At 44.9% G+C, this 14104-nt stretch overlaps 1 protein-coding gene across 1 annotated transcript; it reads left to right on the plus strand.

Moving 5' to 3' along the window:
- The first annotated feature begins 797 nt into the window (after window positions 1-797).
- Window positions 798-10459, plus strand: LOC139757926 (uncharacterized). Its single transcript, XM_071678868.1, has 4 exons — window positions 798-2795; window positions 6511-6703; window positions 6871-7012; window positions 9031-10459. Exons 1-4 carry the CDS (start codon window positions 2045-2047, stop codon window positions 10084-10086), a joined length of 2142 nt encoding a protein of 713 aa, XP_071534969.1. The 5' UTR covers window positions 798-2044; the 3' UTR covers window positions 10087-10459.
- Window positions 10460-14104: the final 3645 nt, after the last annotated feature.

A 14104-nucleotide genomic window follows, 5' to 3' on the forward strand; every position in this document is an offset into this window, starting at 1 on the left:
GAGCACGGTGGCACGATACTTGAGCACGACAGGTACACTACTTGAGCACGACGGTACGATACTTGAGCACGACGGTACGATACTTGAGCACGACGGTACGATACTTGAGCACGACGTTATGAACCTTCGCTCTGAAAGACTGACCTTCACCCTTAATCTAGAGGGTCAGGTCATGGGCACACCATTGTACCCAAGGGTTGTACCGTCGTGCTCAAGGGTCGTACCTCCGCATTTAATGGGTAAAAAAAACTGGAATCAAGGTAATCCAGTCGGACTGGTGTGGTCGTTAGGAGACCAAGGAGAGAGAAAGTCTGTTACGTCAAAGAATCTGGCACATACAGACGGATAAAGCGAATATATAACAAATATCTTTACCAATATAGACCGAAAATTACACACAAGAATGAAAAAAAATCACGGAAAACAAAAAATCCAAAAAAAAAAATCATGACCCAATCAAAACATTACTGGAATGAATGACGAACACGAAGGAAACAAATAAAATCACTACAAAGAACATTAACAAACACCGAACGACATTGAAGACAAGGTGTTGCTTGTGGGAGGCGTCACCCACCGGCAAGACAATTAAAAGAGTCTGTGTTTGTTGTATGTTATCATACAAATATATATATATTATACTGTGGTGTCCTTGTGGACAATACATGAGTCTTGTTCTGTCCTTCAAGAGGTCCCTGGTGATGGCGAGGAGGAGGATGGTGGTGGTGATGAGGAGGAGAGGAAGGTGTAGACTAGAATGCAGGTGGTGGCGATTGGGACTGATGATTGGTGATTGTATCCGGTGATTGGCGTCAAAAAGTGGCGACGACTGTGGGGATGAAGACAGTCATGATGGTCGGATGGTGACTGAATAGCTGTGGATGTGGTGGTGGTAACGTACGCCTGTGATACGACCTTACGGTACAATGGGTCAGGTCAAAGGCATGGCACGTCATATCCCAGGGTCGTGCCGTCGTGCTCAAGGGTCGTGCCGTCGTGCTCAAGGATCGTGCCGTCGTGCTCAAGGGTCGCACCGTCGTGCTCAAGGGTCGTACCGTCGTGCTCGAGTCGTACCGTCGGGCTCACGAGGGTTAAACCCCCCCAGCTGCACGACATCGTACTCTATCATCTGTCAGTTTCATTCCAAGTTTTCAGCGGTCGACACCTCAAGTTCCTCCAACCCGTTGTACTGAAATCCAAGCTGCTATTGATGGCCCTATCCGGGATACACTGATTCCAGTAACCACACATCAACGGGTCTTACACACATTCAGACACGACGTCTTGACAAAAAATGACCTTAAATGATTTTTCAGGTATATATGTGTGTAGAGCGATGCAGGAGATAACAAAAGCCACCATAATACAACGCAATATATATAAATCGACATACTTTTCGATCATCCCCCATGTTACAATTACCTTCACCTCAATATCATCGCTGATCTTACACTATACCATAATCTGCCTCATTCTTTCGACAGCGTCTCATTTTACAAAGCACGTCTGCGTATGTCATCAGCATGTCTTCCGAATACCTGTGGTGGTGGGGTCGTCGCGTTCTTCTTTTTTTTTTTCCCCCCTAAGCTTCTGCAGACGAGATCGTATTCGGTGCATTTAAATATGATCTCACTCTACTCCATGTCTGTCTACACGCGTCCCTACTCTCCCTGAGATGCCTTGGCACTACCTAAAGTGGGCGATTCCGTGATCATCCACTCATCTGCTTGTGCTGAGAGCACCAACATACATCAGTGTTATCTGTGGCTTATCTACCTGATCATGTTTCAACTCACTTCATCACTATTTTTTCCTCCTCTTTGTATCTATTCATAAGGATCCTTCACTCATCTTATGACTCCCTTAACTCTATCGCGAGCCCTCTTAACTTTCAAACTATACACATATCTTCACCACGTTATGAAAAATGGAGGTGTTTTAGTTCCGAAACAACCCTTGAAGGCGACATTACCTTCCGTGTTAAGAGAGGTGGGTACCTCCGTACATAACTCCTGCTAACGAGTTCAAATGTACTTTCAGAATCATGTATGTACTTCAAGAGCATAAACAGAGTCGCTTGTTCCAGGCAGAGATACCAACTTGGAGGTTCGCGGTGGGAAAGAGGAGGGAGGACCTGGCACTTCGACGTGAGATGGGGAGGCGAAGTGTAGCCAAAGTCTTGGGAGTCCTGGTGCTCCTCGTCTCTTGGTTAGTTTGGTTCCACCTCTACAACTACGGCCCGACCTTCACGCTCGAACCTCTCTCCCCCGCCCACCAGGATACTCCTACGCATAACCACGCCCATCTACATCTGCCTGCTGACGCCGCCCGAAACGATGACGTCCCCAGCAGAAGCCGAAACGACGGCACCCAGACCAGCGACTTAGAAAAAACCAACGTTACCCATGACCAGAGTTCTCACACTCATGGCCAGTACGACGCCAGGAACCTAATGATCCACGATGGCGCCATTACAGACCGTACCGCTAACGATCATAAAACTGACAACCTGATTGCCGGTGACCAGCGCACTCCCAATCAGGCCAATGAAAGCCAGAACGATCGTCAGGTTCGTAACGACGAAGCCGGCCAAGACCAGACCAGTGACCACAACATCGACATTCGAATCGTCAGCAGCGAAACTACGGATTATCAGACGGCAAACGACCAGGTCAAAAACAAGACCATGGACGACTATGCTAATTACAGGCAGACTACCAACGACCTGGCCTCAGAGGATCTAACCATTACCGATGGTCGAACCCACGCGACCAATAACAAACACGTCGATAAAGGTAAGCTGAGCGACCCCTTTCACCAGGGGGTGTCCCTGGATCCTGGGGGGTGTCCCTGGATCCTGGGGGGGTGTCCCCTGGATTCAGGGGGGTGTCCTGGGTCGATCCAAAGCCAGTAAACTAAGTCTGGAGTTCAACCTACCATGAACTGTAAAATATTACCTAGCGCGTCTGATTAAATCCAATGCCGTTGAAATAAATCTCTCAAACATCAGGAAATGTACAGTCGAAGGGAATTAATTGCCAGGCAGTTTTCTAATAATCTTTCTATTCTTTTAGCTGTTTACGATAAAAAACAAACTGAGTGTTCCCATTCCCTTTCTATTACCTATCAAACAGCATATGAAATATTAAAAGAAAGGAACGTGAAATAAGTCAGTATCAAAGGACTTCATTGCACTTATTTCCACTGTGGTAGAGAGTGGCTGAATCGACACAGGACTCTTACAGTATTGTTCAATATTGGGGGAGACTGGGGCACAGAACGTTGAACAGTGGGCCCAACGTTTTTCTATGATGCGGGGTGACGCAATATGACCTTTTGACGCTGTGTGCTTTTTCATATGTGGGCTGAATAGTTCTCCTTTTTTTTTTTTTCTGTGCGAATGCTTACAGGACAGAGAGAGAGAGAGAGAGAGAGAGAGAGAGAGAGAGAGAGAGAGAGAGAGAGAGAGAGAGAGAGAGAGAGAGAGAGAGGCGGAGGGGAGGTAAAGTGAGAGTACAGGCGACCAGAGAGAGAGAGAGAGAGAGAGAGAGAGAGAGAGAGAGAGAGAGAGAGAGAGAGTGTGTGTGTGTGTGTGTGTGAGTGTAAATGTCAAAGCCTTGCCAGTACAGTGGAAATCCAACTTACACCGCCAATCCGCTGTCCTGTTTATGGGGGAGAGTGTATAATACTTTCTAACACGGCGTCCAAAAAATGAAAATATATCAGGTTATTATTATATCCGCGGGTGTTCGGGAGTGGTTCTCTGTAGCGAGGCCAGAGAACACCGGAATGTGATGGGAGGAAAATTTGGAAGACTGTGGTATATACAACTTCTCAAAGTATTCATTTCTTAGCTATCTTTATTACATTTTCTTAATCTTTTCTTTGAAAGTTCCTTCTAACCCTTTCCTAACGTCAAAATATTTCACAATAACACATCCCGTTACGTAACAGAGTTCTGTGCAATATATGTTTGCTAACGTTACAGTGTTCCTGAGCAACATTTCTGTCTAAAGGAACAGTGTTCCGTTCCTGTACGACGCTAGGTGACTGTTCCTGTATTGCCTCCCCCACGTTCCGTTGTTTTGAACGTTACATCCCACTCATAACTGCAGCTCCAGTAACAGTAACGTTCTCCACTAGACTACGTGACTCTTCTTCAGTAGTCTGAAGAACAATTCCATTCTACACCATAAGAACTTCCTTCTCATCACAAACACGTTTAAAGATATCACTAAGGATCGCCTGCCTCGCCTGGCGTTATTTGCATCTAAAGAAAGCTTTCAAACATTTGTGAAGGTATCTATTCGCTTTTCATTTCTATCGACTCACATGTTTTCTGTTTATGATAGCATCTAGCTCTCACAGACAACCTCGAAAGGATATATTACTGTATTCTCTAAATAGCAACCTAAGGCCTAACTCAAACCTCTTCAGTACAATGATATGACCCCTTAAGAACGACATTACGACCCTTGTGCACACGACGGTACGATTCATGGATACGGTGGCCTGGCCTTTATACCTGACCCCTAAGGATCAATTCAGTCACCAGGTCAATATATGTAAGGGTCGTATTATTGTCCTCAAGGGTCGTATCGTTGCTCTCTAAGGTCGTACTTTCATTTGCGCCATTCGACCAGACATCCTATGTTCTTAACGAAGGTCCTCGTCACACGCAAACACCGTTAACAAACAAGTAGAATACTGGTCTCACGCCAGCACAAAAGTCTCATTAAACAATTTCATCATTTCATTTTAATGAACAATTTAGCTGGCCTGGTGTAAACACCATAACACAAACACGTACAACCTTTTTTTTAAGTCTTTCAGATCCATGAAAAACACATCGTCATTAATAATTTCAATACATCACCAACTGTGGTGTGACGAGTCATCATACAGAAAAAAAACCCACTTTGGTGAAAACTTTTCAATCCAGACACACACATGTTCACACTACGACTAACTATCATTTAATGGCAAGACTGTTGTTAATGATGACAACGAAAACGATAACAGCCAATGTTGAGACATCAAACACGCACAACACTGACATCATATGTCACGACGGCAGGACATCATACATGTGCAGATTGAATGACACCATAAATGGCCACACTGCAATCATGATGCCATATACACATGTGCACACTGCATGATGATGATGATGATGACGTCAAACGTGAAACACTGTCTGCCGGCAACACCGCTAGGTTGACAACGCCCATCCTATATGCACATTTCTATGATAGCAGGTGTACAAGATAGCTGTACAAAAATACTTTAGTTATACTGTAATTGGCATGATTTTTTTTATATGATTCTTATATGTCAAAGCACTTTGGGTCTATAATATATTCATATTATAATGTCGGCTTCTTAAACGAAATTCATGTTATCAAACAGGTAAAACAACCTTACTAACAACACAGATTATGTCATATGAAAAACTTGATGCAAAATTGTTATCTATATGTTTGTATTTATACAATGTGTTTATACACATATTCCAACACAGTGAGAGACGTCTTTCAGATATCATCGTACATCGGCACATGGCGGCTTCATTCAAACCCGACTACTCATACATTCACAAATATCACCATATTCCTCACCATAAACTGGCAATACCAACCATTGACAGTCTCGAGATATCGTTGCTTTCACCCACAACCTCTGTGGCCCCACCCGACAAGTCGTTGCTATGCTGAAGTAATATGATTCTTATTATAGTTTGTTCGCTTAACGGTTCAAGAGGCCATTGAGAACGCCGGGTCCCTCCCCCAACTCCCTTTGCTCGATGCCAGACGCCATCTTTCCCCTACCTCTTATATTTTATCGTCTATCGCTCGTTCGCTTCTGTATCTCCTTGTACCCTGGAGATTATGGTGTGATTTGAATGACCTGTGCCTAGTCAAAGCCTCGTCCCTGTGTGTTCTTTACCATTCGTCCCTCTTGCAATTGCCTTAATACCGAGACATATGCAAGCACACACACACACACACACACACACAGGCTTGCGAGACGTATGCACGCACGCACACACACACATATTACAGCACTGACTCATATGAACAGTTGGAGAAAAAAAAGTAGATTCACTTCTACAATAAGTCAGTCAACATCTGCTTTCTCTTACTGTCTGAAATTGTGCGTGTGTGTGCGTGTGTGTGTGTGTGTGTGTGTGTTCACACCGGATTCTCTTATCACTATTTTTTCCTGTCTGCAACGTTACTGCCTTACTTTCAAGAAATATATAAAAAAAAATGGATTGTTTTATCTGTGTGTGAGTGTGAAACAGGACAGTACTAGACAGTAAGACATATGTGATCATTCAACCACATAGTTTCGGCTGTGAATGAATTAATTGCTGGAATTTCTCTCTTTCAGAGAGAGAGAGAGAGAGAGAGAGAGAGAGAGAGAGAGAGAGAGAGAGAGAGAGAGAGAGAGAGAGAGAATTTTAATTACGTCGGCGTGTATGTATTACTGAATACCTATCCTCGGCAGGTGGAGCAGCGTCATACGGCCGGCAGCTCGGGACAGGGCCGCCCCGGGAGGCCTGCCGGCAGGTGTACCAGCAGGAGATGGCTGACCTTCGTCGGGTGGTGCTGTGGACGCCCTTCTGGCAAAAGCAGGCGGCCTGGGAAGGAATGGTCAGCAGTCGTGGCCGGCTGAGGGAAGCTCGCTGTCCCACTTGGAGGTTAATATATATATATATATATATATATATATATATATATATATATATATATATATATATATATATATATATGAGGCAGGAGCCGTGTAAAAGAGATCCTGAAGTTATATAATGCTAATAATAATAATTAATCATAATGATAAGTGATCCTTTGTGACGCGTTACAGGTGTGAGTTCGTATGGACGCAGGAGGCAACGGAGAGGCTGGTGGGGGTGGCTGACGCAGTCATGTTCTTCAGTGTGGACCTGACCGTACGGCCGCTACCCCCTCGATCCCCACGCCAGCTCTGGATCTGGCTGGAACTTGAGGTATTATAGACCGCCAGTCTGTCACGTTGACCCTAGATGTACACTGCTACTTTCTGTCTCCACATGTCTTTTGGGAATACCGAAACCACGAAATGTTAACCTCTTGAGTACGGCGGGACGACCCTTGAGCATGACGATACAGCCCTTGAGCACAACGGGAAAGCCCTTGAGTACGATGAAACGACCCTTCAATGCGATAAGACGACCCCGGGGCTTAATAGTTAAACGTTTACGTTACGTTGCTGCTGGGTTGAATGGGTCATGTCCAAAGAGTAGACGGGAAAGTGTGACCCCGTGTTTATCTGGGGAGTGTGATTTCTTATGGATGTACGTACGTCTGTCTGGTTGAGGTGGAGTCCAAGAGTTGGGAGGACGGGTGTTCAGCGCCTATCTGGTCATTTCAATGTACACGTACTTGGGGGGGGGTGAGGAGTGGAGGGAGATATCTGTGTTTAGAGGTTATTGACGTGTAAGGCAGGGGTAGGCTTATCATTCCTCCTTGAGAGGGTTCGTGGTTAGTTAGTGACTGGTTTAGCTCCGTTGCACAAATCAGTGCCGAGCATGCCGAGGTGGGTATTGTACTGGAGGGGGGGTGGCTCTTTGTTTCATTGTGTCAATGTTTATATCTGTGGTTGCTAGGAAGTCAGCGATTGTTCCGAGTGCTCTATATCTGTGTGGTTTGCAGCGCTGATATATTTGCTTTTGAGAGGGTGGAAGACCAGCCCGGTGAGGTGTATGCCAATGCACGAAGAAAAACATACATGTATACACATACACAAGGAGACTCGTACACAATAAAACAGTTACGTGTGACCTTTCACTCATCAACCCAATCGCGTTAAAACGACTCGAAGAGAATTATTTTTAAAGTTTCATTATTCTCTCTCTCTCTCTCTCTCTCTCTCTCTCTCTCTTTGTGTACATGTGTATATAAGTGTGCATGGTCGCGCCTGAGAGGGGTAACTCTCTTTCTCCTACTTGCATTTCCTCGTTCTGCGAGAGTCTGTCCTCATGTACCCTCACTAAGACAAACGCGAGGAGGAGGCATTAGCCTAATACCCCACTTCAACGCCGCCAACTCATTCTCACTCGTTAAGCCGTGGCTGTACTGCAGTCAGTAACCGTCTCGCACACGAAGTAAACATCTGCTTGAGCGACGGTTTCAAGCTTACGTTTTGACACTCTGGGTCACATCTCTGCCTTGGGATTACGTCTACTTGAGGGAGATTTAAACATTCCTGACGCTAACGGTACGACCGACCCCTGACCGTCGATAGGCCGAAACAACCAATCAACCGACCTGCTGGTTAGAATCGTGACCCCAGCCATTCGACCGTTTAATTATTCAATTACATTAACAAACATGATTAAGCAGGTAAATAACTCTGTGTGTTCAGTGATGTGGAGTATATCATAATTCCTGTTGAGATAGAATTGATCGCACTGTATTTTGCTTTATATCAAAGGAACCCATTTAATTATTTACAATACTTTTCAAAGGACAGAGGTCACTCTGCTAACAAAAAAAAAGTGTCAAATGATATTCATCTGTTCTGTAGCCATTACAAAGACCGCAGCATCTGAGTACGGCAAGCAGTCATGGCAATTCACAATTCAGAATCATCTTTTTGGCTTCTCTTACTTAGGTGGGTTCACAGAGACGGCTACTGATCGTCTGTCGGTGACGGTATTCGAGGCTTTAGCATTTCCAACCAACATGGGATCTTGCAAGAAAATATGAAAGAAAAAAATCATATATAAAATATTCCTCGATAACAAGAATAAAGTATTTTACTTCTGGGAGAAGGTGATTAACTGAATATATTAATGGTTGTTGTCAGGGTTAAGCAAGAGAGTTTGGAGACGACTCTCCCTCCTGAGTCTATTTTGGGGTTAACCTGTTTCTAGCTGAATGTGTCACTTGCCATAGTGTTTGTCAGGCCTTTGTAGATAAGGTACTGGATTGCCTGACGAAGCACAGGAGCTGACGATCTGTCTTCCCTGACCATCCACCCTAGGCACCTCCCATCAGCCAGCTGGCCTCGGGTCCATGGGCGCAAGCCGAGAAGGACGGCGTCTACTTCAACCTCACCATGTCCTACCACCACCTCAACGACATCGTCGTCAGCCAAGGGTACCTCTTGCCCTTGGGTATCCCCCCTGAATGCCCCGTTCAGCCGGACGACAAGCTAAACAAATCATCGCCTGCGTTCCGCAGCTACAGCGAACACCTTCGACGGTACGATGCCTTCATGCTGACCCGGGGGCGTCGCGAGGACGATCTACTGCGGAGCGAGAGAGCTCGGCGGTACGACGAGGTGATCCAGAGCTTTCCAGACATCTTGCGGGAGGAGGGGCTTGGTATTCCAGGCAACACCACGGGTCCGTCAACCCATGTTCGCGAAGGTTATGACGATGCTACACACACGGACCAGAGTCCTCCAGGAGACCAAAGCGGCGAAGAAGACGGGAGGCCTGATGACAGTTGGTTTACCAGACAGGAGGTCAGGTGGGGCGCTAGGCCCCGTCTGGCAGCATGGATGGCCAGCCACTGTCCCACAGAGTCCCGCCGGGAGTCGCTGGTGGCGGCCCTTAGACGACACGTCAACATCACCACCGTTGGGAAGTGCGGTGACCTCGCCTGCGGGAAGAACCACATGGATACCTACTGCTACCGCTGGCTGGCGGGGTCGCATCTCTTCTACCTCTCGTTTGAGAACGCTCTGTGTGACGACTACGTCACAGAGAAGGTCTGGCGCCCGTTGGAGTACGGGATGGTGCCTGTGGTATATGGGGGGTGCAAGTACAGCGATACCCTTCCCTTCGGTTCCTACATAGACGCGATGGAGTTCTCGAGCGCGGAGGCTCTGGCGAGGCGCTTGGTCTACTTGGCGAATCACCCCTCCGCGTACTTGAGGTACCTGCAGTGGCGAAGGTACTGGCGGGCGATATGGCCGGCGCCCTGGTGCAACCTGTGTGCCGAGTTACATCGAGAGCACCGACGCCCAACCCACACCACCCTCGACAAGTGGTGGGAGACTACGACAGATTGTTACGACCCCTTGATGTGGTGAACGGGAGACGTACTGATGTTCCCGTTTTCTTTAGCGTTCAGCCGATCATCCAGTGATCCTAATACATTAAACTCATGGTTGTGGGATCCATGCTATGGTGTGTTAGGTCAATTATTCTGCAGCGATGAATTATGCTCATAAATCTCTTGACCTGATGACTATAATGAAGATAATGATGCCAAAACTCTTTCAGCGTATCGTTTCACAAAATAACAATCTAAACACACCAAGACGAAATGCGATCAAATACCGTCTCATTTACAAAATACGACAAAACTACAAATCTATGTCTTCCCCTAATGCGAACGAGCTTCGAGCCTTTTCCAGGTAAAACAGGAGAGTTACAAATCCACGAAACCCAAACAGTTCATGTCTAAACTCTGTATAAAGTTCTCCTATAAAGTTACTTAGAGCTTTAAGAAGAATTTTTAGTTTTACTGTAATTAATACATCCATAATGCTAATTATCCCATCTCCACATTAATATGTAACCGCTATCAACAGGGATATATATATATATATATATATATATATATATATATATATATGATCATTGGTAATAGCCAGCAAAGTCTTGTTTAAGCCTGTCATTGCAGATTGGGAGATAATCACTGCTCGTATGGATCACTGATGATTACATGATAATCTACGATGAATAATGCATATCACTGCTCTTATAAATCACTGTTGATTAACTGATAATCACTGCTGACTGACAGGAAACAATCAGTGATTGATACGAAACGACTTCTATGAGTCAATGCTGATTAAGATAATCACTGTCAATAACAGACAATCACTGCTTGAATGGAGCAAAATAAGATGATTTACGATAAGGTTATAATCAAATGGGGTTATCATATTCGTACAGTATATCTTACAAGATAAGGTCACCCCCACTGATGGGAGTTCCCGGACGAAACGGGCGCCAGATTGTTGACAGACATGGCAGTGCGCCACTGTAGTCAAATACTGTAGTTTGCGTTAAAATAATAATCGGTTTTCTCTAAACCAAGTGTACCTGGCTGACAGAAAATGGAAGTCAGGGAACACACACTTAGATAACCACACACACACACACACACACACACACACACACACACACAGCCGAATCATTGCTGTGTCTGTTACTTATGTGTCTGTTATCTAACTGCTAATATATATATATATATATATATATATATATATATATATATATATATATATATATATATATATATATATATATATATCAGGATGACACGGTTACCTCAGCTGGAAAGAGAATAAACTGAACACTGAGGAAAGAAGGTCGCGTGGTGTGACGAAGTCATCCTCAGAAGGACACATGGATGAAACTCCCTGAAGATTGTGTGGTCATGGTAGGACGTATGGCAGATGATAGGGTCGGTTAAGATATATATATATATATATATATATATATATATATATATATATATACCAGTACTAGAGAAGGTTCAAGAACGAGAGAGAGAGAGAGAGAGAGAGAGAGAGAGAGAGAGAGAGCGAGCCTACGGACGACATGGATAGATAGAAACGAGGTGATTGAGAGCTGAGGAGGATTTAAATGTTATGAGAGATAAGATTTCGGATCGGATGCAATGGGACCGTTTTATGTATGTCTGTGGCATGAACAGAGACACTGGCTTCAAACGAAGAATCAGTTTGAAGTGTAAGGTGTAAGAGAAAGAAGCACCTTTTTTCATAAGTGTGGATGATCATGTTCCACTTTATCACACAGCGTATCTGTTGAGGAAGTGTGTGTGTGTGTGTGTGTGTGTGTGTGTGTGTGTGTGTGTGTGTGTGTGTGCATGATATTTTGGAGGCTGTGTATACCTAATCAACATCATAACAACGCTGGAAGTGGAGTAATGGTAACAGATGAACGTTCCACTAGCTCTAATCACTATGTTGTTCACGAGACACACTATTCAGCTCCCATCCTCTTCATCCACTACTTTCACGGCATAATCACTTGGATGGGGGGGGGGGGGGTTTGGATAGGGGATGGGGAGGAGATCTATCTATTTCAGTGACGGGTTTCCCAATAACTATAAAATTCACACTGTGTTTACTTTTGCCGTAAACTCCATTTTCCCTGGGCGCTTCTACTTTAAAAAAAACAATGACGATAAGGGATAAACATGTTTTCGTGTTTTTCGACACCTCCACGAAAGGTCATATAGAAGGGAAATACATTTTTCGTAAGAAGAGCAAATCACAGAGGAAACATGTTTTCGAAACCACCATGAAAGATCGTAAGAAAACAACATATGTTTTCTAAACCACCACAAAAGACCATAAGTAAAGGAAACGTTTTCGAAACCTCCTCCATAAAAGGCCATAATCAAAGGAAATATGTTTTCGAAACCTCCATAAAAGGATATAAGTCAAGAAAGTAGATTTTCTAAACCTCCATAAAAAGCCAGAGCGAAACAGACTTTAGAAACCTCCATAAAGGGCCATGATTAGAGGAAATATGTTTTCGAAACCTGCATGCATGAGAGACAGAGGTTATATGAGTAAATGACAAAAAAAAAAAAAACTGACGAAGGTCAGAAAACTCGACTCCCAAGTTATTCTGCTAAGATTTCAAAACCGCGCCAGACACACTGCTGATCAGCCACTGGACAGTGAACGGCCCTCACAGGGGGGTTGGTTCATATCGGGCGCTGGATGATGACAACCTCAGTTTCCTCACTCCCATCCCCTAACTTCAGCCGCAGCTTTTTGACCAAAGTTTAAAGTTTGTCCTTTTTCTTTTCTCGTTGTACGCGCCAAAGCGTCGCTGACAGGGCTGTGTGGTCCCCCCCCCCCCCCCCCCCTATGTGTTGACGTTACTCCTGACTGACAATGAGAGAGAGAGAGAGAGAGAGAGAGAGAGAGAGAGAGAGAGAGAGAGAGAGAGAGCTCTGTATGACAGGGAGAGGGCTCTCACTATCTATGTATGGCAGGGGGCTGTGGGAAGAGGAAGGGGGGTGGGGGGGAGAGCGAGCGGGTGAGTGATGATACACATAGACAGAGTAATGAAAGAAGGGAGAATGTGATTAATTCAGGAAGAGAGACGGAAGGGGAAGGACGTAAAAGGGGAGGAAAGCGAGAGTGTTACATGAGAAGCACGTGTAACAGGCGCGCACAGGCACGGGTGAGTAAAGAGGTGGATGGCACGGTGAGTTGAAAACCCACGAAGATGGTACGGTGAGTAAGACAGGTGGATGGCACAGGCACGCAGAGGGTAAAGACAAATATGGTTGACGGAACAGAGAGAGAGAGAGAGAGAGAGAGAGAGAGAGAGAGAGAGAGAGAGAGAGAGAGAGAGAGAGAGAGAGAAGACACGGTCAAACGTTTAGACACGATGATGCAGAGGACAAAGAATCAACATATGACACTTCCATACACGCCACCAGCAGGGGGGTTCGAACCGAGTACCCTTTAATGACCACAGGGGGAAGACAAGCCACGGTAGTCACCATAATGTATTTAAATTTTCGCCATAAGATATAGCAATTTCGCCATGATATATAGAGGGAACCAGCTTAGGTGAAAAATGTACGGTGATGAAGGAAATTTTAATGTTACTCTACATACAACGTATTGAAAAAAAAAAAAGGAAATTAAATCAAGCAGTGATATAAGAAAACAAATTTCACAATATTTTTGTCTTTTTTTTTTCAGACAGGAATTTCTTGAGAGAACAAGAAAAAAAAAAAAAAATCTCTGGCCGGATTTTCGGTTTTGCCGAAGCGATACGTTATTCGTACTGACACGCGGAAATGGAAATAGTCCATCGCTGAGCCCTGCAGGGGCTAGGATACAGACCTGGGAGGTCGCCCGTGTCGCCCAACACAGACCACGTCAGTCACACTTCGCTCACTCCTCTCAAAAATCAGCAATTATTCAGCCGACTGTGGGAGTCTGTCCCTGTGATTTGTGCTTTTCCGCAGGGGGAAAATCCATTGTTTAACTTTCTTCAATTTCGCCGCTTCGTTTTGAGGTGATTTTGATATTACGATAACGA

The sequence above is a fragment of the Panulirus ornatus genome, chromosome 29, assembly GCF_036320965.1.
Source record: "Panulirus ornatus isolate Po-2019 chromosome 29, ASM3632096v1, whole genome shotgun sequence".
NCBI lineage: Eukaryota > Metazoa > Arthropoda > Malacostraca > Decapoda > Palinuridae > Panulirus > Panulirus ornatus.